The following is a 23,783-nucleotide window of genomic DNA, read 5'->3' on the forward strand; positions in this document are numbered from 1 at the left end:
CCATTCTCTCTCTCTCAGTCTCTTTTCCCCTCTCAAATAAATAAAAATAAAATATTAATAAAGAAGAAATCCAGATGAGAGATCTGAAGGAGGGAAGAGAGTTATACCCAGAGTTATCCTGGGTTTGGAGACACTGGTACAGACCTAGAGGTAATGAAAGCCTGGAGTGTGAGGGGACTATGCATGGGTTACATTCATAGACCATGGGAAACGTATACATGTCATTACGGTGGGAAGTTACGTCAGGCTATGAAACGGGCAGGCAGAGAATAGCTCAGACCATAAACTATATTATGCCTGCCCCAGCCAGCTGGGTGAGGGGAGCCCCTCGTGTGTGTCCCAGCAGAGATGCGAGGGGACCCAGAGAGTGACAGGAAGAAGGCTGCAGCCTTTATAGCTGACTGAAATGCGTTCTTTCTCCTCAGATTTGGCTGTGCAAGGGGAGGACCCACATGTTTGGTAGATTTGAAGGGTCCACCCTGGGGCCAGCCCGCCTGGGCCATTTATTGAGGTAGCACACTAGACTGTGGCATGGGGTGCTGTAGACCAGTCTCAATTAGACATGAGCTCCGTTTCTGCCAAGAGTTCCGTTCTTGTGCCAGGGCGAGGAGGTACCTCCTGGTTTTCTCTGGGCCTCCATTTCTAACTGAAGCTGCCTAAAAGAAGCTAGTTTTCTCCTGCCCTCCTCCAGCGCCACCAGCTGACCACATATGTGCTCACTCGCTCTTTGCCTTCTTGCCTCAGCAGCCGTGGAGTGCTCTCAGTCTGTCCGTACTGTCGTCTTACCCCTTGCGGGTTTCCTCTGTCCGCGCGGAGTCGCGCTTAGTATTTGCCCTACTGATCTGCCTGTTCAGACGGCGTCTGCCCGTGTCTTTCTCACGACTGCGTGCTCTCTCACGCCTCATGTCCTCTTCTGAGGTGGTGTGCAGCAAGGTCGGTCTAGTATTGTGAAGGGTTGTGAGTGTGGCAGTTGTCATGCACACACAGGGCTGCGTTTGTCCTGGTACATTCTGACCTCCGTTTTCCTCCTGTTGATCTAGCACAGTACGCCTCTGGCTTTCCAACTCTCAGTAACATAGATCTAAAGCATGCTCTACAGAGCCAGGAACCATAACAAGAGTCAAAACCGTCTTTGAACAATGGTGACATTTGTTTTGACACTTATGTGGCCAGGCACAGTTGAAAGCACATTACCTAGACTAGCTTAGTTAATCCTCATAAACTCCCTGAAGGGCTAATTGATGTCTCTCTTTTACGTTCTTTGTTCTGAGGAAGGATCTCACTGTTCTCCCAGGCTGGTCTTGAACCTTTGGTCCTCCTGTGTCAGCTTCCTGAGTGCTGTGTTTACAGGACTGCTCCACTACAGCAGGCTAAAAAGTAACTCATTAGTTCCACGTTACAGGTGACATAAGTAGGTCATTTCGCCCAAGGTTACATACCAGACACGTTAGCGGGCAGAGCTGGCATATGATTTTAGCCTGGTGCTCCAGACCAGTAAAATATTCTACTGCCTCTCAGCTCTGCATTATCTTAAAGAATTAACGAAGTCTTTTAAAAAGCTGGGCATGTGCCTTCGTGGTAGAGCACTTGGGGCCATGTACCAGAGGGGAAAAGTGAGAAAGGAAAAGAAAATCTTGCTTCGCCATCACCGTCAGCCACCGGCGAGCTCGCTGTCTGTGAGCGCTGCACAGCCGGTGGTGTTTCTGCTGTGGCGTCAGAGCTCCCCTAGCGCTGGTGGTGGGACTAGAGTTGCCGTTTCCCACCCGCGCTCTCAACCGCTCCTCGCCTTCTCTTGATGATGCGTAAGTTAACACAAGGGCTTTCCTCATCTCAATTTTTGGGATGCATTGGTTTATTGCTTAAATTTGGAGTAGGTATAACTACAAGGAAATGATTTAGAGTTGATTTTACTGCAAAGCTGATGTTGAAATAATGTCATGAAGACCCTGGTTTCCCTGCTTCACCCCCAGGTTCCTGAGCGAGGTCCCGGGCCCCCGGGTGCTGCGGGAAGAGATGAGGTGGATGAAGGCGGCGCTGTCCAGCCTGGGCTCGCCTGTGGTGCTGTGCCACAACGACCTGCTGTGCAAGAACATCATCTACAACCAGAAGCACGGTAGGCCTCAGCCTCACGGAGGGCGCTGCTTTACTCCCCATGCGCTCTGATCTGTGCACTCACCAAGATAAGTGTGACTGAGACGGGAGGGCTGAAACTCTGCAGACGTTCTCCTCAGGCTGTGCTGTGGTGTCATGATAACTGATAATTGGGAATGGACACTATATCTGGGGTTAAATTGAGTTTTTAGGAACTGGGTTGATAGAAACAGCTTGTGGCTCTTGTTGGACTTTTAAGCATAGAATGAAAAGCTGAGTTTGTATATGTCATCAAGCCTTTCTGGTTGAGCACAATATGAAAGTACATGCTTGTAATGGGAATTTGGGGAACTCAACACATTGACATTGCACTGCTTTATTTCAGTGTAAGTTTTCTCAAAGTTGTGAAAGTTAACAGTATTAAAAATAAATGTGTCTCCAGATTCCTCATTACCTGTTTATTATGTTAAATTGTTAGATATTGGGATGTTAGGGAGAAACACAGAGTTAGATGATTATTGTTTGGTTCAAATTTATATCTAACAAAGTAATATTTTTAAAAGCCTTCTTAAATAGTTTTATAATTTTTTGAGGTAGAAGTTGATACTTTCTGGTATAATTTTTGTGACTGTTTATATCTTACTGTACAAATTCTCTGTTCCTTTCTAAGCATGACTTGGTTGTATTATATCAATAGGCAAAGTGGCTTGAGGTTTGGTTACATTCAGATAGGAAGTTGGCATTTATCAATAGAAGGTTAAAGGATTGGCATTTGAAAAGTATGCTTGAAACTGTGAAGCTGTTGCTTCTCAAGGGAAGCCTGCTTTTGAAGAGTCACTGTAGCTGGAAGACCAGATTTTGGATTAAAAATGTGCCTTTGCAAATACACTACAGGCACGTCTCTGTCATAACATGGTCACACTTACACTAAATGTCCCAGCTGTGACCCTACGGTGTTGTGACTAGCATGTCCTAATTACTAATGCACTAGCTGTGACCCTTGTTGAGTTGTGCACTGGGCGGTTCTAACACAGGCTTGCTGACCATTAACTTGAACTCAGAGTCCTGCTAAAGGATCACTGTCAAGGACAGTGGACTTAAGTCACAAATACCATGTCAGAGTATCTTTTATATTTGATATTATAATGTGGATTAGAGAGAGATTTGACAAAGTGCTGAGCCAATGTCTTTATTTTGAACCTTGTTGAGATTTTTTTTATATGTCAACATTTCTTTAAATATTTTAAATCTTAGGTATACTCTAAAACATTGTCTTTGACAGTTTCCTTCAATTAATTATTATCCATTATTAAATATGATTATTATATGTGCTCTGAATTTTAGTAACCAAATCTCAATGCCATTTGTTTTACAGAAGCATCAGCCATGCCTAAAGCAAGGTGTTAGCTTTTAGGTTCAGCACAGACCTGATAGATAACACGTTTGATGTGACGGAATCCAGTGAGGGGCTTCATCTGACATTTGAAGTGGACACTCAGCTTTATTTTTAACTGCAAATTAAAGGGAGTTTCTTACTTCCTTTGAAATATAATTTTGATTTGTCATTTTTATTTTGTTTCTTTTGCACATTCATTTCATAGAATAAATTTATTCATAAAACCAAAAACAAGGGACCAAAAAAATCACATTACTTTCTCATAGCTGTTTCCACTTTTTATTTAAACAATTAAATCATCGATCAGCTGCATGAAAAGTGCCTGCATATTAAAATTAAACATTTAGGCTTTAATTTGGCCGTAGAGGTCAAGGTTGTCCACCCTTTTGCCTATTGCTCAGAGAAGAATACCCAAATCATACTTTCTCCCCCATTCACAAAAGAACATCTACAACCCCTCAAATTTAACTATTGTGCTGTATACCAAATGTATACGCAAGGTGTCTCTGTGTGTATACGTATTTAGTGTTGCTCCTTTCTCTGTACAGGTGCATTGTGCTGTTTGTTTTTCCTGTAGTTGTGTGTATGTGTGTTGTCCCCTTACTGATTGCTAGTTTTTAGTGTCTTATTAGGAAAGCTAATATAGACCTTGTGGAATCCCTTTGAAATATAGTGATTGTGGTATAATTGACTGATAAGCAAGCATTAAGAAAATAGGGATATACTTTTCAGATAAAAATTTAAAACTCAAGAACATCTGGAGAGAAGAGTAGGGAACCTATTCTTTGCCATTAGGTTTCCTATTGGGACCTGATAGCTTTGGGGTGGCATAACCCCCTGACCTGTTCAGTCTTTCATTTTAAGTAGAAGACGCCATGACTCATATTTCAAAAGTTGAATAAGCTCAGTGCACCAAAGACTTCATATTTGGGGCTGCAGTGTTGCATTTGCCCTGGTTGGTGTGACCTCAGAGGACAGTGTGGTCCACAGTGCTGCCGCTGCGGGGGCGGAAGCCAGATTGACTTCTTTGGAGTTGAGGTAATTGTCACATAGAATAGCGAATTGAGGTTTTTTATTTTATTTATTTTTCCCAAGGTAGGGTCTTACTGTAGCTCAGACTGGCCTGGAATTCACTATGTAGTTACAGGGTGCCCTCGAACTCATGGCGATCCTACCTCTGCGTCCCGAGTGCTGGGATGAAAGGCGTGCGCCACCACGCCTGACGATGAACTGAGTTTTGTGTTCTAGTCTCCGACATGTCTGATTCGTTGTCCTGCCTTAAGTCAGTCTTGTGACCTAACTCTGGGCCTCACTATTTTGTATTCATCTTATGAGAAACAAAGTAAAAATAATGGGACTGACCTTGACATTGTCATGCTTAGTATTTGTTGCATGTTTCATGTTTTTAATCTCTCAGAAGTGCGAGTTTGTGGCAAACTTCATAAACTAGAACAGGATCATTCTGAAGTCTGCATTTTAAAAAGCATAGTAACTATTGAACATGCCATAGTCTGGTTGTTGTGTTTATAGCACACATCTTATACAGTGACTTATTGTCAAAAAGTGAAAGGTGGTGACTGTGCTCTGGACACTGATGTGCAGACGTGGCGGCCCGGCTGCGTCTGAGCGCACTGGCCTTGCACACACTGCGCGATGTCTCTCTCTCGTCATGCAGCTGTTACAGGGACTCAGGCACCACAGCAAGCACAGGCCTTCACCAGTCCCTCCGATGTTCTTTGACAGGTATTCAGAGCGAGCTGTGTTCACCAATGACCTCCACTGGGCAGCTTGTGTATCCTCAGCTGGAGCTCAGGATCGCTGTGGTCTTAAGTGTGCTGAGCTGTGTGTGCTGGTGTGCACGTGTGATCCCAGAGCTCCTTGGGGAGACTAAGGTAGACGGTTTTCAGGAACCCAGGAGTTCAAGGCCAGTCTACAGTGAAAACCTTTCTCATTTTTTAACAAAATGATAAAAGTTTTAAACATACCATTCAGTGAATTTTGACATGTTTGTACCCTTGTAACACAAACACTCAGAGATACTGACTTTTATCACAGAAAGTTCCTTATCTTCTCATGATGAGTAATCTTAACCTCAAGTTGATTTCTGCTGAAGTAAAAATGTCCTAAACCAGGCCATCACACACAAATTATAACTGGGCATCGTGGCTCAAATTGTAATCCCAGCACTAAGGCAGGAGAATTGCCGTAAGTTTGAGTCCAGCCAGGGATGTGTAGCTAGACCCTGTACTCTGTCAGAAAGCAGCAAAGAGTAACTCCAAAGTCTGAACTCTAAAGGAAGAGGAAGGTTAAAGCGGCAGCGGGCCAGACCTCTCAGCAGCTAGGTGCGGACGAAGGCTGCGGGTGGAGAAGGTCGTAGCCGCAGTGAGGAGCGGAGGGCAGGACTCCCAGGAAGAACTCTGCACCCATCCTTCTCTGTGCGGGGTGGACGGCTTCTGCACCCGCCACTGTGAGGGCGGTGCTTTCTGCCTCACACACACACACACACACACACACACTCACTCCCTCCCTCCCTCCCTCCCTCCCTCCCTCCCTCCCTCTCTCTCTCTCTCTCTCTCTCTCTCTCTCTCTCTCTCTCGTGTGTGTAACCTAGCAGAGCATCCCTGATTTCATTTTTCATGTTTATGTCTAGCCTTAAGAGAATAAAGAAATCCAGACAATATGTCATGTGATAATTAGGTAACACTCCTGTGGTTTTAAAGTATTTTTCAACAACAAAAAGACTATTGTTGTGTACTGAGATTTGAACAGCTCATCTCAGTGTGGACTCTTGTCTACATTGATGAAGGCATGCAAGAAATGCAGTAAAAAAAATAGGACTTTTGAAAATTAGAATCCATTAATCCTGGGCTTTACTCAGTGTCTGTCACTGAAGTAATCATTCAAAGACAGGCAACAATCTGCTAGTCCTTGGGCTGGTCCTTTACTTTTTAGAAGTCAAGGATAGCTTAAGAGTCTGGAAAATAAGAGAATTCCTCCCTTGGAAAATAAATATACACAAAAATGTATAAAATTTTTGGGAGTATTCTCATCCTCATTCTACCCTTGAAACTTCAATTAAAAATTCATGTCTTAAAATTCTTTTTTTCAAAAGCATATGTTAAAGAATTAAAGTTAATTTTGTTAGTAGTGATTTGAACATCATGTAATAGGAAATTTTAGAAATCAAACATTAAATATACAGGCTTAAAAAGTAAAACATGATTTCTATGGATAGGAAAACATTTTCCAGCCCTGTAATTTGATTTTTCTGGTGCCCTCAATAACATAATTGGCCTCTGTGATTTAACTTTGTTGCAGAATCTTAAATTTAAGGTTGAGTTCCACTTTTTAAAAATTTGAAAAAGAGTAGTTAATGCAGTTTTTTTTTAATTTCTTTCCTTTAACGTTTTGTGTCTTGTACAATGTGAGTTTGCCCAATTCTCTTCATCTGCTACAGATTAGGTTTGCCATTGCTGCTGCCATGTGGCGGCGCACCCGTGCTTCTTAAACGCACTGACTGGAGGTTTGTCGCGTCACTTGTTCACATGCGTGGAGCCTGGTAACAGCCTCGTCTGCATCTTGTTAGCTTCATTTTCTTATGTTTAAATTTCATTATTTAAAATGCAACGTAGCGTTTAAAAATAAAGGCTAGTCATAATGCTAATACAAAAAGTCATAGCTAAATTTTCATACTAAAACAGATTTTAACTTTTGTTAAGATGCTCTGTGTTTAATTAAATTTTGCTTATAAGCGGGGCCTATTTTTACCTGCTGTTTAAGTTATTTGTCAAATCCTAAGTGTGATCTTGAAAATTGAAATGGAAGCTTTTGCTTATGTGGCAGAAGTAAACTTCAGGACTGGGCTGTGTGTTTTCTGGCATGTAGCAGTTGACAGGAGCTCTACAAGCACTCGGGTTTAAGGCTTACGGTGGTCAACAGCGGCTGGGACAAAATGACCTGTTCCCACCGTTTGCTTGGCTTGGTTGTGATCTTGATAAAACTCGGATCCTGTTTTCTGAAGGTGCATGGGCAGGTATCTTTTCAATCACTATGTTGAGCCTTACTAACAGTTTCTAGAGAGAATTCCTTTGAAAAATGACGTTTTTCTTTTAAGAAAAAGCAACTTTAAAAAATTAGAAAAATTAAAGGGAAAGTCATGTGTCTTTCACCTGTATGAAAGCCAGCTTAAACCTTGTTTTGGCTTATTTCTATTTATTTTTTTCCCCCATATACACATTTCCCCCCTATAGGCATACCTTTTTAAAATAAGATTTAAAAAATTTGCAGCTAGTTTTGAAAATGAGTGTTTTTTGTGGCTTTATTTGATTTGATTTTTATTATGATGGTCATTTTGAGTCTCTTATTCCTGTGATTCCTAGAAAAGAAATGACAGAACTTCCCATTCTGCTCTTCAGGAAACTAGTGTTTCCATTAACTGTAAGTTTTGGGGATAGTTTTCTAGGAATAAGATGTATGATGCTTGGGGCTGAATTTCAGTGGTCATTTATTCTCACATACACTTCAGAATTGTAACATTTGTTATATAGAATACATATTACATATGTTATGTATTCACCCAGCTTTGAAAACTTGGATATACTTAATTCCTTCTCACTTACTGCAACACATATCTCCCCCATGCTTAGGGTCAACGCGGAAGACTCTCTGTGCCAGACAAGTGCTCAACCACTGTGCCTGGCTGCAAGCCCTCACTATTTTTATACTTCCTAGAATCGTATTAATACAAACCTGTAAAAATAGTCATCTATATCTATTTATGAGAGACAGATGGGGGGGAGGGAGGGAGGGAGGAAGGGAGTGAGGGAGGGAGGGAGGGAGGCCTGCCGGCCAGATAGAGACAGAGACAGAGACAGAGACAAGAAGAGCATGGGTGTACTAGGGCCTCCAGCCACTGCATGCTCCACTTTTTGCATCTGGCTTTCTGTGGTTATTGGGGAATTGGACCTGGGCCATCACGCTTTGCAAGCAAGCACCACTAGCCACTGAGCCACCTCTCCAGCCCTTAAAAATATTTTATATACTTATATAAAACCCTCCATCGCCTTGAGTTTTTTGGTGTGTGTGTGTTAAATTTCTATTTTTTTTAATGTGTGAATGTGATCAATATACTTAGTAGATTAACTACAAATCTCTATTAAGACATTATAGGGGCTTGGAGAGATGGCTCAGTGGGTAAAGGCACTTGGTTTCAAAGCCGGAAGGCCCCGGTTCAATCCTCCAACCACTCATGCAAAGCCACCAAAAGTGGTGCAAGCATCTGGCATTTGTTTGCAGCAGAAGAGACCTAGAATGCCTAAGCATAGGCATGCGTGCGTGAGTGCGCACATACACAAATTGGGGGGGAAATCCAAAACATTGTAGTCCAGCGTGGTTTTTTTTTAGGAAATGCCAGTGTGTATAGATGGGTGCTTTGTTGCCTTAGGTTCTTGGTTTACAAGAGAGGATAACTGTGTAGTGGTAGACATTTTCTTAGTCTGAGCAGCTGAGAAAGTCTTCTTACAGCATCTCTGCTCGTGTGTCCATTTCAGCTCCAAGGCTTGTAGTCTTGGTGTCAATACTGACTCATGTGAACGTAATTGTTTTCAAATATCTATCCTTGGTGTAGACACTGACTCACACTGGTAGGGTTTTTTTTTTTTCAAACATTTCTCTTAATTTTTGCTTCTATTGTCTATATACAGCTGGATGATTTCCATTTAATCCCTTCATAATAAGTACTCGAGAAAGCAAAAGCTCTAAGTAGGAATATTTATTATACTTGCAAATGGAGAACATGATTATCTTTGGGAAGTCACAACAGTATGTAATATATGTGGCAAAATTGAGAATGGGAATCTTTATTTAGCTCATGTAAAATTTACTCAAATTTGTGAACACTAGAAAGAAACTAAGCGCTGGGGAGATGTATTAGTTTGTACACTGCATGAGAACCTGAGTTTGATCCCCAGGCCCCGTGTGGCATGCTGGCACATCCTTGTCTGTCTTTTGCCCCGGCACTGGGGAGGTGAGACAGGAGGCGTCCTGGGGCTCGCTGAGCAGCTAGTCTAGCACAGCGTACTAGGGACGCCCAGGCCAACGAGCGGTTCTTGCTCCACGGCCGGCGGACGACGGCTTTTCTGAAGGTGATACCTCACGTCGTCCTTTCCCTCTGTGTGCTCACACATGCATAGACACATATTTAAAAATCTGCTCAAATGAAACTGGTTTTGCTTGTATAAAAATGAAATTACTAAGGCTGGGAGGATGGGTCAGAATTAAAGGCCCTAGTCTAGGTTCAATTCCTAAGCTACCCAAGTAAGCTGGATACCAAAATTGATGCAAATATTTGGCTTTTGTGTGCAGCAGCAAGAGACCCTGGTGCACCCACACTGCACACACACAAATAAATGAATAAAATCAAAATTAAATTAAAATGCTTTAGTGCCTCTAAGATATGGAAAACTCAGTTATCCAGTATTCCAGATAAATACAAGATGGTGGTGAAAGCTGGCTTGTAAAGCATTGATGACAACACTGGTCAGCAGGTGTTAGTGGTACAGGCGTATGTTGTACTGCAAGAGGAACAGAGCTCAGCTCCATAATGGAGGTAACCTTGCTGGCTGAGTGCTAGAGCATCACAGATTAAGTTTTTGCTAAGATGGCATAGGTTAGTAACAATATGCAGTGATAGTTTTTCTAATTACACTTGAATCTTTAAGTTGCTAATGCCCCCATGTGGTGAAAATATATCTTGCTTTTCTTAGAATATGGACAATGATTGTATTTTCATTTTCTTTTAATAACGTGGACGTTGTGTTCATGAACAGCTGTTGATGTAGAGGGAATTTGGATTTTGTAGAGCTCATTGCCATAAAATGCACAGCCGTCTCTGCACGGTCTCGAAGTGCCTGTAACCAAGCACGTCACTGAGACACGGTCTGGGAGCCATGTGATGCAAATAGCATGGGGCGTCTCGTGTCGTGTGTGATTCCTTACTGTCTTGGTCTTTGTGTCTCACATAGGTGATGTACAGTTCATTGATTATGAGTATTCCGGATACAACTACCTGGCATACGATATTGGAAATCATTTCAATGAATTTGCAGGTAAAGTCCAGGGCCTGGCCTTTGAGTGGCGCTTTGAGGGTACGTTCTTTTTTAAAGCACGCCCGCTGGGAGTGGGGCAGCAGCAGTCTCTGTTTTGTCTCCTGCTTCTGTGTCAGGAACGGGAAAACCATGATTCTGCCTCCTGACTGCGAGGGCATGGGGCACGTCGAGGGCATGGCGCGGCGTCACCAGTGCCTGTGCTGCCCGCTGCTCGCCAGTGCGCGCACAGGGAGGTCGCTTGCTGCGGGCGGCACAGACTGCCGCACGACACGCAGACGGCTCCACTTCCAGCCTGCGCAGGCCTTTGAGGGCTGGGTTGCAGCTCCGTGGTAGAGGGGCAAGTGCAAGGTCCTGGGTTCCCTCCACCAACAAACCAGAGCTAAACATAATGTGACTCGGGAAGTGCTTTGTAAGAAAAAGCTCAAAAGACTCCCCTCTTCCCTTAAAGTAGGGTCTCACTCTAGCCCAGTCTCACCTGGAATTCACTATGTGTCTCAGGGTGTTCTCGAACTCAATGCAATCCTCCTGCCTCTGTCTCCTGAGCGCTGGCACTAAAGGCATATGCCACTACACTTGGCTGTCTTTTTTCTTCTCTTCTCTTCTTTAAGCAAAGAATGAAAAAGACTAGATATAAAAAAACGGGACTGAAGAGATAGAACAGCCATTAAGGGTGCGCGCTTGCTTGCAAAGGCTGCCATCCTGAGGTCAGTTTCCCAGAACCTCCTTAAAGCCAGGTCACAACGTGGCGCACGTGCCTGGAGTCCATTTAAGGGGCCGGAGGCTCTCGTTCGCCCCTACTCACTTTCTCTGCCTGCCTCTTTTTCCATCTCTACCCACCTGTTCTTTTTCTCTCTCAAATAAATTAAATGTTTAAAAAAAGAAATACAAAATAGTGGATGATATAGAGTAAATACTGTTTTCTAAAACTTGGTAATAGTTAAGTATGTGTGTAAGGTTTCAGTAATAAAAATATTTCTTATTACCAGCTGTGGGCAGAATCTTTCGCAGCCACAGTTTGAGGTAGTGCTGCAGTTACTAGTGCGACCAGAAGTATCTTGGGGGGCTTAGATGCAGCTAAGGGTACCCGCAAAGCTGGACGCACGCAGTGGTGCCTGTTTCAGTTACAGCCTCACCCTGACGGAGAAACGGAAGCCGAGATAACTGACGCGGCCGGGGCGTGGGCGTGGGCGTGCCCTAGGGGTTAAGCCGAGGCTTGAAACGACAGGCGCAGTACTCCAGTGATAATCCGCTGGTGCAGGCCGGAAGGGACGAATTGGTGATGGGAGCTGTTAGGGTGTGTGCAAAGCGTTTTCACCTTGCGTCTGTGCTCCCTCCTCCAGGTGTGAGCGATGTAGACTACCGTCTCTACCCAGACAGGGCGCTGCAGTGGCAGTGGCTGCGCGCCTACCTTGAAGCCTACAAGGAGTGCAAGGGCCTCGGCCCCGGGGTCGCTGACAGGGAAGTAGAGACACTCTTCATTCAAGTGAATCAGTTTGCATTGGTGAGTTTAACTGCCGTCCGCTAATGAAAGATTGTCAGTTTTCATCATCGTGTAAAACAGTCTCCTGTTTTCAGTGCTATAAATTCTCATTCTGAATAATGAAGCCAGTCCTTAAACCTCACTCTCAACACATTGATTTTGAGGACAGATTTTTTAACTTTCTCACTTCTGTTCTCTCCAGCTCTTAGACCAGCGCGTGATATGGTGGATAAAGTGTTTTTTTTTTTTTTTTTTTGTGGATGGGTTAATGTGTAGAGAAGGTTTTTTATTTATTTATTTATTTTATTTTATTTTTAAAATTTTTATTAGCATTTTCCATGATTTAAAAAAAATACCCCATGGTAATTCCCTCCCCCCCCCACACTTTCCCCTTTGAAATTCAATTCTCCATCATATTACCTCTCCATCTCAATCATTGTACTTACATATACACAATATCAACCTATTCAGTACCCTCCTCCCTTCTTTTCTCTTCCCTGTATGTCTCCTTTTTAACTTACTGGCCTCTGCTACTAAGTATTTTCCTTAGAGAAGGTTTTAAAATGACTATTCTCTTTGTGACATAAAAAACATAATCAAGAGCTGGAGAGTTGGCTCGGCAGTTAAGGCGTTTGCTTGTAAAGCCTACCAACCCCGGTTCATTTCCTTAGTACCCGTGTAAAGCCACATAGAGGCTGACAGTGGCGCATGCACCTGGAGTTGGTTTGCAGTGGCTGGAGGCCCTAGTGCACCCGTTCTCTTCCTCTGTCTTCCTCTTTCTGTTTCTCTATCTCTCTCTGCTTGCAAGCAAATAAAATACTTAAAAAACCCAAAATTTGATGAAAATTTCCACGCTATGCTTAATCTCAATAGTATCTTGATAAAATATTGTTCTGGGAATAATCAGTGTGTTAGCATAGCCTGTGGCTGGGATGTTATGATGCTATTAAATACCATGTCAAAGTTAACTGTAGCCACTGCTTTATAATTATTGACATAATGGTGTGAAGCTGACACGGAGAAAATTTGTTCTACGGCATTATGAATATGTTGTAGTGGTGGGCCACGCGTGCGTTCCTCCGTGTGCTTTAGAGTAGACACACTTCCCACAGGCACCCAGCCTGTGATCCCAGCTCTCGAGGGCAGAGGGTCAAGAAGCACAAGGCCAGCCTGCACCACATGAGACTGTCTCACAAAACCAACACAAGACAGACTACACCAGTACAGACCAAACACCCTTCCTGGGTCATCCATCAGCTAGATGCTTTCATTTGGCATATGTGTGCTTTCGTATTTTAAGGCAACATCTCGCTGTGTAGCCTAGGCTGGTCTTGATCCCTAGTTCTTCCTCCCTCAATTACCTCCTGGTGGGACCAAGCCTGACTAACAAATGCAGTTGTAAAATGTCATTCATTTAGTACAGGATCTGATAAGAACATAAAACAGAAACTGGTGAAGGCATAAAACTTCAAAATAATTTTAATACTATTCCTCCTTTAGTGTGTTTGCTGAATTTTCATATCATTTTAAATCATGTATAGTAAATTTATTATATTGTGAGATTCTGATATGAACTTCCAGTTCTGTATTTGGTCTAATTCCTCTTTTGCCAAAATACTATTGACCCTGTTTGTCAGATGTGGTGGTTTGGATCAGGTGTGCCCCATAAACTCATGCTCTTGGAATGCTGGTGGCAGTTTGGGTGGTGGAGTCTCGCTTCAGAAGGTGTTGCTGGTGGTGGACCTCGGGGTCCACTAACCTCACTTTGTCTGTGTTTGTTTGCGTACTCTCCTGCTCCACTTTTCCACCTGGGGTGGCAGAAGTGAATCCCACCCTCTGCTCATGCCATGTTTCCCCCGCCACCATGATGCTTCCCCAAGACTATAAGTCAAAGCAATAACTTCCCTTTCATCAGCTGCTTTATTCCAGCAGTGAGGGGGTAACTAGAACAACAAACTTGTGAAAACAAGACAAACAACATTGTCTTTGAGCTGCCTTGCAAGGTGGAAACTCCAGGCAGAGAATCATTTAGCCAGAGAGGTGTTTTTTGAGAAAGCACATCTGTTTATTTTCAAGGTTATAAATGAAAAGTTCAAGTAGCAGGAGCTTAAAGAAAGTACTTGGGCTTGCCCTATCTAAAGAGAAGACAGAGAGGAATTGGAAAAGAATTTTGCCTGCACTGCATGCAGAGGTAGCAGAGAAAACTACAGCCAACATGTTAGTTTTTTAAGAAAAGAACAGCACAGCAGAGAATGTATGAAGACAGCATGTTTGAGATGAATAAAATGTCTGTTGTTGGGAATTAGCACTGTGCCAGCTACATAAGTGTGGAATGGGTTAAAATTTCAACTTGGAATCCCAGCACCTATTGAATTATTGGCTCTTTTTGAGAAATGTTATATTGATACATAAGGACCTTCCCCCCCCTTTTTGTTAAGTTCCTACATGAATGGATTTTTAAAACTTATTATTTAAAAAACTTTATTAGGGTTGAAGAGATGACTTAGCGGTTAAGCGCTTGCCTATGAAGCCTAAGGACCCTGGTTCGAGGCTCGGTTCCCCAGGACCCACGTTAGCCAGATGCACAAGGGGGCGCACGTGTCTGGAGTTCGTTCGCAGTGGCTGGAAGCCCTGGCGCACCCATTCTCTCTCTTTCTCTCTGTCACACTCAAATAAATAAATAAAAAATGAACAAAAAATTAAAAAAACTTTATTAAAAATGTGCATAGTCTCCTCCCACCCTTCCTCTGCTGCCCTGTTTGCACTCTCTTGCTACTCACTCTCTCCAGCTCTTCCTCTCTGTCCTTTTGTTCTTATTTTCTTTGTCCTCCTCCATCCTTCACGAGAGCGCGTTGATAGACTAATGCTATACAGGTCTTGTGTAGGTGGTGACAGCCTCTGTGAGATCAGGAATGCAACAGCCACCCTGGGAGAAAGCATTCCAAAGCGCCTCCCTTCTGTGGCACCTGCATTCTTTGTGCCACCTTTTCCCAGTGGTCCTGAGCCTTGATGGGTGTGGTGGAGATCATTTAGTGCTGACCCTTCTACTGTCACCTCTTTTGTCCACTTTAAGTTTTGAGTCACCGTAGTGGCCACCATCATCTGAAAAGAGAGGCTTCTCAATACACGAGATACTTCTGAGGTAGGAAGAAGCCCACTTTTGAAACCCTGACAGTCGTGAGCATTCTGTTGAACATTTGCTGCATGCCAGGTCGGGTTCTAGTTCTGCCTGTGCTTTTCAGGTGAGGAGACAAAGGTATGGAGAAGGGAATTCAGCTGCTCAGAGCTGCATCCAAGACCATCTTTGTAAAAACCATTATGTTGTGTGTGTGCGATGTTAGTTATTAGCAGTTAACGTGTCGCTTATTATTTAGTATATCCTCTTAGTGATATTTTTAGAAATAGAAAAAAGCAAAGAAAATAAATACCTTTACGTTGAAAGTTTTTATTGTTGTTTATAAACAAGGAGTCTAGTTTTATTTTCTCAGTGTACTTGCAAAACACCTAATACCAACATTAACAAGCAGGAGATGGGAGGGAGCCAGCCACTCTGCTTGGTCCAAGAAATGGAGGATCTAAGAGGAAGGAAAGCTGTCAGCTGACCAACTAAGGGACAAGGCCCTGAAGTGGGCCAGAGGGCCGGAGAGGGCTCCTGCTGGCATCCGCAGGGAGGGTTGTAAAGGGGCCAGGGTGTCTGTGAGGGCATCATCTGAGGGGCCCACAGTGCCATGTGGAGGCATGAGACCTGCATAACCCATGGCATATCAGAGTTAGCACGAGACCTGCGTAACCCATGGCGTATCAGAGTTAGCACGAGACCTGCATAACCCATGGCGTATCAGAGTTAGCACGAGACCTGCGTAACCCATGGCGTATTAGAGTTAGCACGAGACCTGCGTAACCCATGGCGTATCAGAGTTAGCACGAGACCTGCGTAACCCATGGCGTATCAGAGTTAGCACGAGACCTGCGTAACCCATGGCGTATCAGAGTTAGCACGAGACCTGCGTAACCCATGGCGTATCAGAGTTAGCACGAGACCTGCGTAACCCATGGCGTATCAGAGTTAGCACGAGACCTGCGTAACCCATGGCGTATCAGAGTTAGCACGAGACCTGCGTAACCCATGGCGTATCAGAGTTAGCACGAGACCTGCGTAACCCATGGCGTATCAGAGTTAGCACGAGACCTGCGTAACCCATGGCGTATCAGAGTTAGCACGAGACCTGCGTAACCCATGGCGTATCAGAGTTAGCACGAGACCTGCGTAACCCATGGCGTATCAGAGTTAGCACGAGACCTGCGTAACCCATGGCGTATCAGAGTTAGCACGAGACCTGCATAACCCATGGCGTATCAGAGTTAGCAGGAGACCTGCATAACCCATGGCGTATCAGAGTTAGCACGAGACCTGCATAACCCATGGCGTATCAGAGTTAGCACGAGACCTGCATAACCCATGGCGTATCAGAGTTAGCACGAGACCTGCGTAACCCATGGCGTATCAGAGTTAGCACGAGACCTGCATAACCCATGGCGTATCAGAGTTAGGGCCCTTGTGACGCTTGTGGGTGGGGAGGCTCAGGGCAAGGTATTCTGGGATGTAGTTGGTGTGAGGCCATCTCCCAGAGCCTGGAGGCCCAGCATGGGGTTGTCCTGAGCCACAAGGCCACATGTGAGACAGTCCTGCGTGGGACGTGACACCTGGTGGGAAGCGCGCACATTGTGAATTTCTTGTCTGGGATTTCCGGTCCCTGGTGATCTTGCGTGTTCGAGGCCCAGGCCCGAGTCACGGGTGGTGATGCATGGCTGAGCCTGTCCCACGTGGGGCAGCTTCAAGAAGTGGCTGCAGAGGTGGAAGGAGCCAGGGGATGGTGTGCCCATGAGAGCCCAGAGCCCATGCCGATGCCACAGGGTCGGAGGCAGAATGTGCACAGGGGCACCCGGCAGCCTGGCGGGTGGGTTCTTGGCTGCCGGGTTGTTGGGATGGCAAGCAGTGGTGCTAACCCGAGCAGCCCCGGCAGGCCTGACCTCAGTTGGGGCGGCGGAGGTGCTACTGCCCAGGATGCCTTGCCTGCGCGTCCACAGCGCCAGATCACGCAGAACGAACCCGTGCCCGCCTTGCTGTGCTGTCAGGCCCCCAGCCTCAGCGCCCGCACAGCCAGGGCCTTGTCAGAGGGCCTTGGAGACACTGATGGCATTGTGGAGAAACAGCGTCTTGTCCCTGTTGGGCTCAGGCTCCTCATGGTGACGCCCTCCATCCAGCTTTAGTTGGGAGGAGATGCCGCGCTCGCCGACATTGGCCTCTCAGTGAGTTTGCTCATGTTAGTAATCTGAATGGCACAGCCTGCATCTTCCTCACTTGAGTGCAACAAAGTCCCCGCCTTGGTGCTGGCCGCTGACTGTCCTTTGTCATGTGGGTGACCACTGGCCTGCCTGGAGAGTCTCCCCCTGCCCCGTAGTAGTGGCTCATTGCTCTTCTCCACACCTAGGCCTCCTGGCTTGGTTTGGAATTCCTCAGCCAAGCTGAAAACGCTCCCCCTTTTTGTCTTCAACTTGAAAATGAAATCCTATATAGGAGCTGAGTGAGCCGTGCCATTGCAGGTTGAAAGTAGTACTGAAGGTGAAGATGGCCAGCGCGCTCAGGTTAGGAAGGGAGTCAGTGCTGGAGCAAGGAGTTGACTGTACACACACCATGCCCCGCTGCTTTTTAAATACAAAAGAAACTGTTGAACAATCTGTCCTTTACAGACCTTTACTGCTTTTTGTAAAACAAAACAGTTTATTTGCAAGGAGAGCCAGACAGAGAATGAGAGAATGTGAATGCATGTGAATGAGAATGAAAATGAGTACGGGCGCGCACGCCAGGGCCTCTTGCCACTGCCAACTCCCAAGTGCCACTTTATGCATCTGGCTTTTTCTGGGTACTGGGGAATCAAACCCAGGCCTTCGGCTATGCAGCCTAGCATTTTTACTGCTGAATCATTTCTTCAGCCTCTGTTTTTGCTGTACTGAGTTTAGTTGAAGTAAAAACTTTAATACTTTTTCCCCCTAGAGTATCTCTTGTGAAGTAGTGTATCAGAATTTAAGTATGTTTTCGGTTGGGGAGATGTCTTAGAGGCTGAGAGACATTGCCCCTTGGGCTGGAGGCCCTTTCAGGTCAGAGACCACCAAGTTGGACTCCCCAGAGCCCTCGTAAAAGCTGGGTGTGAAATGTGAGTCCCCAGAAACATGACTGGCGAATGCTGGGGGCTCAGTGATAGAAAGCGACTAACCCCATGTTAAGGAAATACACACGTGTGATAACCGCACACCCCAGTGCGTGCTCACGCACACACATGCAGGAGTGTGCAAATGTACGCACACTGCACAGCCTCTGTACACCTGCATGTGCAAACAAAACAAAAAATGGCAAGCTGTATGGTGATGCACACCTTTAATCCCAGCTTTTGGGAGGCTGAGGTAGGAGGAGTGCTGTGAGTTTAAGGCCTGCTTGGGCTACAGAGTGAATTCCAGGCCAGTCTAGGCTAGAGTGAGACACTGCCACAAAACAGAACAAAAGTGGATTGCAAAGCATGCACACACTTATTTGTTTGTTTATTTATTTTACAATTGTTGACCACAGTTCTTTCTTCTTGAAGGCCCAGGACTCATTTCTCAGCGGCACATGTCCTCATGATGATGTGGTTTGCTCTGCATAATGGAGCAAGTGGAATTGTCCATGTTTGTCACTTCTGCACTTTGCACGATTTAATCTGATTATAATTTCTGAGGTTTACGCTTGCATTTTTGCTTTTCTCTCCTCCCCTCCCCTCCCCTCCCACTTCCTCTCCCCCCTCCCCTCCCCTCCCCTCCCCTCCCCTCCCCCCCCTCCTGCCCTGCCCCACCCTTGCCCAACACACTGACCTTTAGCAAAAGTGAGAGCGAGGGAAGGGGAGCGAGAGGGAAAGGGAACTGATGTGCCAGGCCTCAGCCTCTGCAGTCAGACTTCAGGCGTGTGTGCCCCTTGTGCACACGTGCGACCTTGCACGCTTGTGTCACTTTGTGCGTCTGGCTTACTTGGGACCTGGAGAGTCGAACATGAGTCCTTAGGCTTTGCAGGCAAGCGCCTTAACCACTAAGCCATCTCTCCAGCCCCCATTTTTGCTTATATATTCATGTCAAGAAGCAAAGGCTTCTGGACCTGGTGTTGCTGGCATGTAATTCCTGTACTCAGTAGTTGAGGCCAGGTTAGACTCCATAGTGATATCCTGTCTTGCAAACCCCCTCCCCAGAAAACAAACAAACAAACAAACACGAAAACCAAATCAGGAACTGGGCTCAACTTCCAAGGAATTCTGGTGCTGTAACCTCTTCCAGCATGGACAGGAGCAGTTGCTGGGACACTAGAAGGCATTGGGACTGAGAGGTGTAGCTCGCTGAAGGCTGTGGCTCAACACGTCCCCTGCCCGTCGCTGATGAAGATCATAGATTTTGCAGTTACGTGTACATATCTATATCCCGTGCCCGTCGCTGATGAAGATCATAGATTTTGCAGTTACGTGTACATATCTTTATCCCGTGCCCGTCGCTGATGAAGATCATAGATTTTGCAGTTACGTGTACATATCTTTATCCCCTGCCCGTCGCTGATGAAGATCATAGATTTTGCAGTTACGTGTACATATCTATATCCCCTGCCCGTCACTGATGAAGATCATAGATTTTGCAGTTACGTGTACATATCTTTATCCCCTGCCCGTCGCTGATGAAGATCATAGATTTTGCAGTTACGTGTACATATCTATATCCCGTGCCCGTCGCTGATGAAGATCATAGATTTTGCAGTTACGTGTACATATCTATATCCCGTGCCCGTCGCTGATGAAGATCATAGATTTTGCAGTTACGTGTACATATCTTTATCCCCTGCCCGTCGCTGATGAAGATAATAGATTTTGCAGTTACGTGTACATATCTATATCCCGTGCCCGTCGCTGATGAAGATCATAGATTTTGCAGTTACGTGTACATATCTTTATCCCGTGCCCGTCGCTGATGAAGATAATAGATTTTGCAGTTACGTGTACATATCTATATCTGCATGTATATATGCATATATACACACACATACATACACACTTAATAGAAAACATTCTCCTAATTCTTGCTATTTTTTTCCTCTCCTTTTAAGGCTTCTCATTTCTTTTGGGGACTCTGGGCTTTGATTCAAGCCAAATACTCCACTATTGAGTTTGATTTCCTTGGGTAAGTTTATCTTCACGGTACATATTATGTTTACCTCTACTTTTGTTTGAATTAGCATTTAAAACTCTCAGGGAATATTGCAGTTATTGCTTTCAGTCAGATTTTATGAAAGCTGTGTATATTTAATAATTGGCCTGTAAAGAAATCTGCTATAAACTGTTAAGTGCTCTCCATAGTAGGTGGTGCAGTAAGTTAAACATACGTCCTTTGGGAATCCTAACACACTGCTTGGACAGGGGAAGTGGATGAAGGGTGTGGGTGTGGATTCATCCTGCTGCTGTTTTCTTCTCCCCAGGTATGCCATTGTCCGTTTCAAGCAGTACTTTAAGATGAAGCCCGAGGTCACTGCGCTAAAAATGCCCGAGTAAAGCTCGACGTCCCGACTCTCAAGTGGCCTAGGAATGCTTGCAGATGGTTTTCCTTGAGAAATTCCAAAAAGTCAATATCTGTTCAAACTCTTTAATTTGTTTATCTTGCTTTACAAATTATGCCTCTAAATAACCAATCTATTTTTAAATTGAATGATGTCAAGAAATACATGTACTACTGTCGGTGTGGCGGATTTGAAGTCCAAGTCCGCAGAAGGTGTAGAGACGTCAGCTTCAGCCTCTGATCATTGAGTCTGTTACGTGTGGATTATTTATTGCAGATTTGACAGGACTCCGACTGCTCTCGTCTGCCTCATGTTTGTTGAGTGTGTGCAAGGAGAATGTTGTAGAGAATTATTTTAGGTTTTGTTAATAAGGTTAATTTAGAAAAACATTCTAGTTGTTCAGTGTTAAACCTGATTCACTGTAAGTAAAATGCATCATTTACTCTTGGAATGTCAGTTACTGACTCCTGTGGGTAGCTTATGATATTCCCATAAAATATGCCGGGGAGGGAGAAAGGCATCATTCCCTGTCTGCTGCTGGTTCAGTTTTTGAATTGGTTATTGGAAATAATTTCTTTGTGGGGAAATAAAAGTTAGGATTGAATTGTCTTTTTATGTAGCCTGGCAATATAAGTGTATTTACTATATAATCCTGGAAGAAATACCAAGACTTGTTAACCAAATCTGTAAGAAGTAATGTTTCCAAATGCTGAGTATGATCATTTAAGGTACTAGTTCAGGTTTTTAGGATTTTACCTTATCAAATTGTTTCTAACCAAAAATCTTATTTTACTTGAGATGCTCTCTGCTGTTTATTAAGTAATAGCCAGTAGTGTTGATATGTGAAATACATATGCAGGTTCGCCACACTTGGAAGTAAGAACCTTTGTTTCGCATACTCATTCCCTCCAGTTTAGAGTCACGGCAGGTGACCATATGCAACCTTGCAGCAGGTGGAGAGTCGCAAAGAGACACTTAGTACAGCGGCCTGTGCCCTGGGCACCTGACAAGGAAGAGAGAGTGGGTTCAGCAGAAACAATAGTGGCAGGAGGCTTCTGTTTGGATCTGTTTCATTTCTGCCAGTCCAGCTCTCCGTGTGTCTAGGGGTCAGAGGGAGGCAGTGCGCACCTGGAAGACACAGCTGCCCGCTTCTCATTCAGAGAATAGTCTGTCGGCTTTTGCGCTGTGGTCACGTAAATGCTCATGTCCCCAGCTGGCCCCATGGGTCTTTGCACGGAAATGCCCTACTGCAGGCCTGGCCTCTGAGCACTGGTGTGGAGCAAGACTGTTCCTGCACACGGCTTACGTTCTCAGACCAGTGCTTTAAGTGCTGGGACCGCTCAAGTTGTTTAAAGCTAATAAAATGAATAGAAACACTTAAAGGCCATTTTAAATGATAAATTCTAGTTACATAAATAGACTCTTAAAATATGTTTGTATCTTTAACAGTGTTAGACCAACATTTGGTTTCTACCTCCCCAATGTTATAAATGTTCTCTTTTGTTTCTATAAACCATATTACTGTTAAGATCAGTAAAATGTCTAGTTGATTAACTGGATGGAACCAATTAAGTAATAGCTTTTTATAATGTTAAAGTGAACTTACAACAGTTCTTTTTGGTAGACTTTTCATGTGTAGTTGGAACATGATCATAGAGTGATGGAATCCCAGAGTGTGTGCAGCAGTCTGCACGGAGAGAAGACCGCCCCCTAGCGCAGGAGCTCCTGTTCTTGTGACTGCCGGGCATGCCGAGAGGGAAGGTCGCCTTCCGCCCTGGCGGCTGGCGCCATGTCACCACCTTAGCCCAGAAGTGTTCAGTGGATCTTGGGAACAAGTTAAGCTATGTAGACTATTGCTCCTTTTTTTTTGGCGGGGGGCTGGATTTTGGGTATTGAGATGTTTCTACTTCCCAAATAGACTTCTAGGAGCATGGTGCGACCCAGCAGTAGGCCTGAATTGTTTCCCATTGTGCTGTTACTTAAGGCTGATCTCCTAGTGTTGAAAGCCAGCCTTCTGAAGTGTGCCCTGTGGCTTGCTGAAAGAGCATTGCCTTTTTCTGTTAAGCTAAGGAACTTGAATGCCTTACCTGATATCTCGGCCGGCAATCGCTCCTTGTGTAAATACGCCCGTGCTGTGAGCCGTGGGCCATTGCTGTCGACCGTTGTTCCTCTGTAGACTATCGTGGCCTGGATGCTTTAACAAGCAGAAGTTCCCATTTCTGCCCCTCTCCCCCTCCCACCGGTCCAGTCCAACCCGTGAATTTGGTCTGATTCTCCCTCCCGGCCCCTGTTACCACCTGGTTCTAGAAATCAGAGACGTAGCAAGGCAGAGGCGGCTCAAGCCTCGTCCACTCGGCCTGCCTGCAGTGCACAGACGGTGTGCCCACGGAAGCACTGGTGAATTAGGTGAGTTGTAGTTGCGTCTGAGACGGTGCGTCCTGCGTTCTCTTCCGTACCGTCTTTGTCAGGAAATGTCCTCCTGGCTTCTCAACGCGCGGCTGCCGGAGGGGACAGGACCTGGCAGGGCGGGCGCTCGGCGTCACTTATGCACTCAGCCTTCGGTGCCTAACGAGACTGCTCCGCCGTGCTAAACCCTGGCTGTTACTTTTGTGAGTTAGGTCACTGCAAGCAGTGGATTTACGGAGCTCTGTTCTTCACGTCACAATTTGAAGCTAAAGGAACTAAAAATCACTCCAGTGAGGAGCTGAACTGTTCCCCCTTGACAACTGATTGTGAGTCTAAGTCCATCCGTACAAGATGACAGGAATGGCATCGTTTTGTTTCGCTCAGGTGACTTCTCTAAATCTAAAGTTGTTCATTATAGGATTGTAAAAGACACAGGCAATGTTTTAAATGATGATTTCCATTGTTTTTGCTAAAAATATTGATCAATGTATTCTTAAAGCTTCTTCACTTAAAAAGTCTCCCGAACCCTCTATATTAAAGTGAAAACCCTCCACGTATAATATTGTCAGGCAGTTGTTCTTTGTCTTATCACAGAGAAGCCTTCTGTACATTGTCTTAAGTTCCAAGTTAATAATTAAACACACTCAGATTGGTTTTCTAAGTTGCTTTTAGTCATTTTATACC

The 23,783-nt window shown here is 44.8% G+C and overlaps 1 protein-coding gene across 1 annotated transcript in view; it reads left to right on the forward strand.

Moving 5' to 3' along the window:
- Positions 1–21,302, forward strand: part of Etnk1 (ethanolamine kinase 1) — a 37,773-nt gene extending 16,471 nt beyond the window's left edge. Inside the window, exons 4-8 of the mRNA XM_004664424.2 lie at positions 1,971–2,113; positions 10,510–10,593; positions 11,934–12,094; positions 20,247–20,320; positions 20,616–21,302. Of these exons, the coding sequence (XP_004664481.1) occupies positions 1,971–2,113; positions 10,510–10,593; positions 11,934–12,094; positions 20,247–20,320; positions 20,616–20,688 (535 nt within the window). The 3' untranslated portion in view covers positions 20,689–21,302. The remainder of the gene's footprint in view (positions 1–1,970; positions 2,114–10,509; positions 10,594–11,933; positions 12,095–20,246; positions 20,321–20,615) is intronic.
- The last annotated feature ends 2,481 nt before the right edge of the window (positions 21,303–23,783 follow it).

Source organism: Jaculus jaculus, chromosome 22, assembly GCF_020740685.1.
Source record: "Jaculus jaculus isolate mJacJac1 chromosome 22, mJacJac1.mat.Y.cur, whole genome shotgun sequence".
Taxonomy (NCBI): Eukaryota; Metazoa; Chordata; class Mammalia; order Rodentia; family Dipodidae; genus Jaculus; species Jaculus jaculus.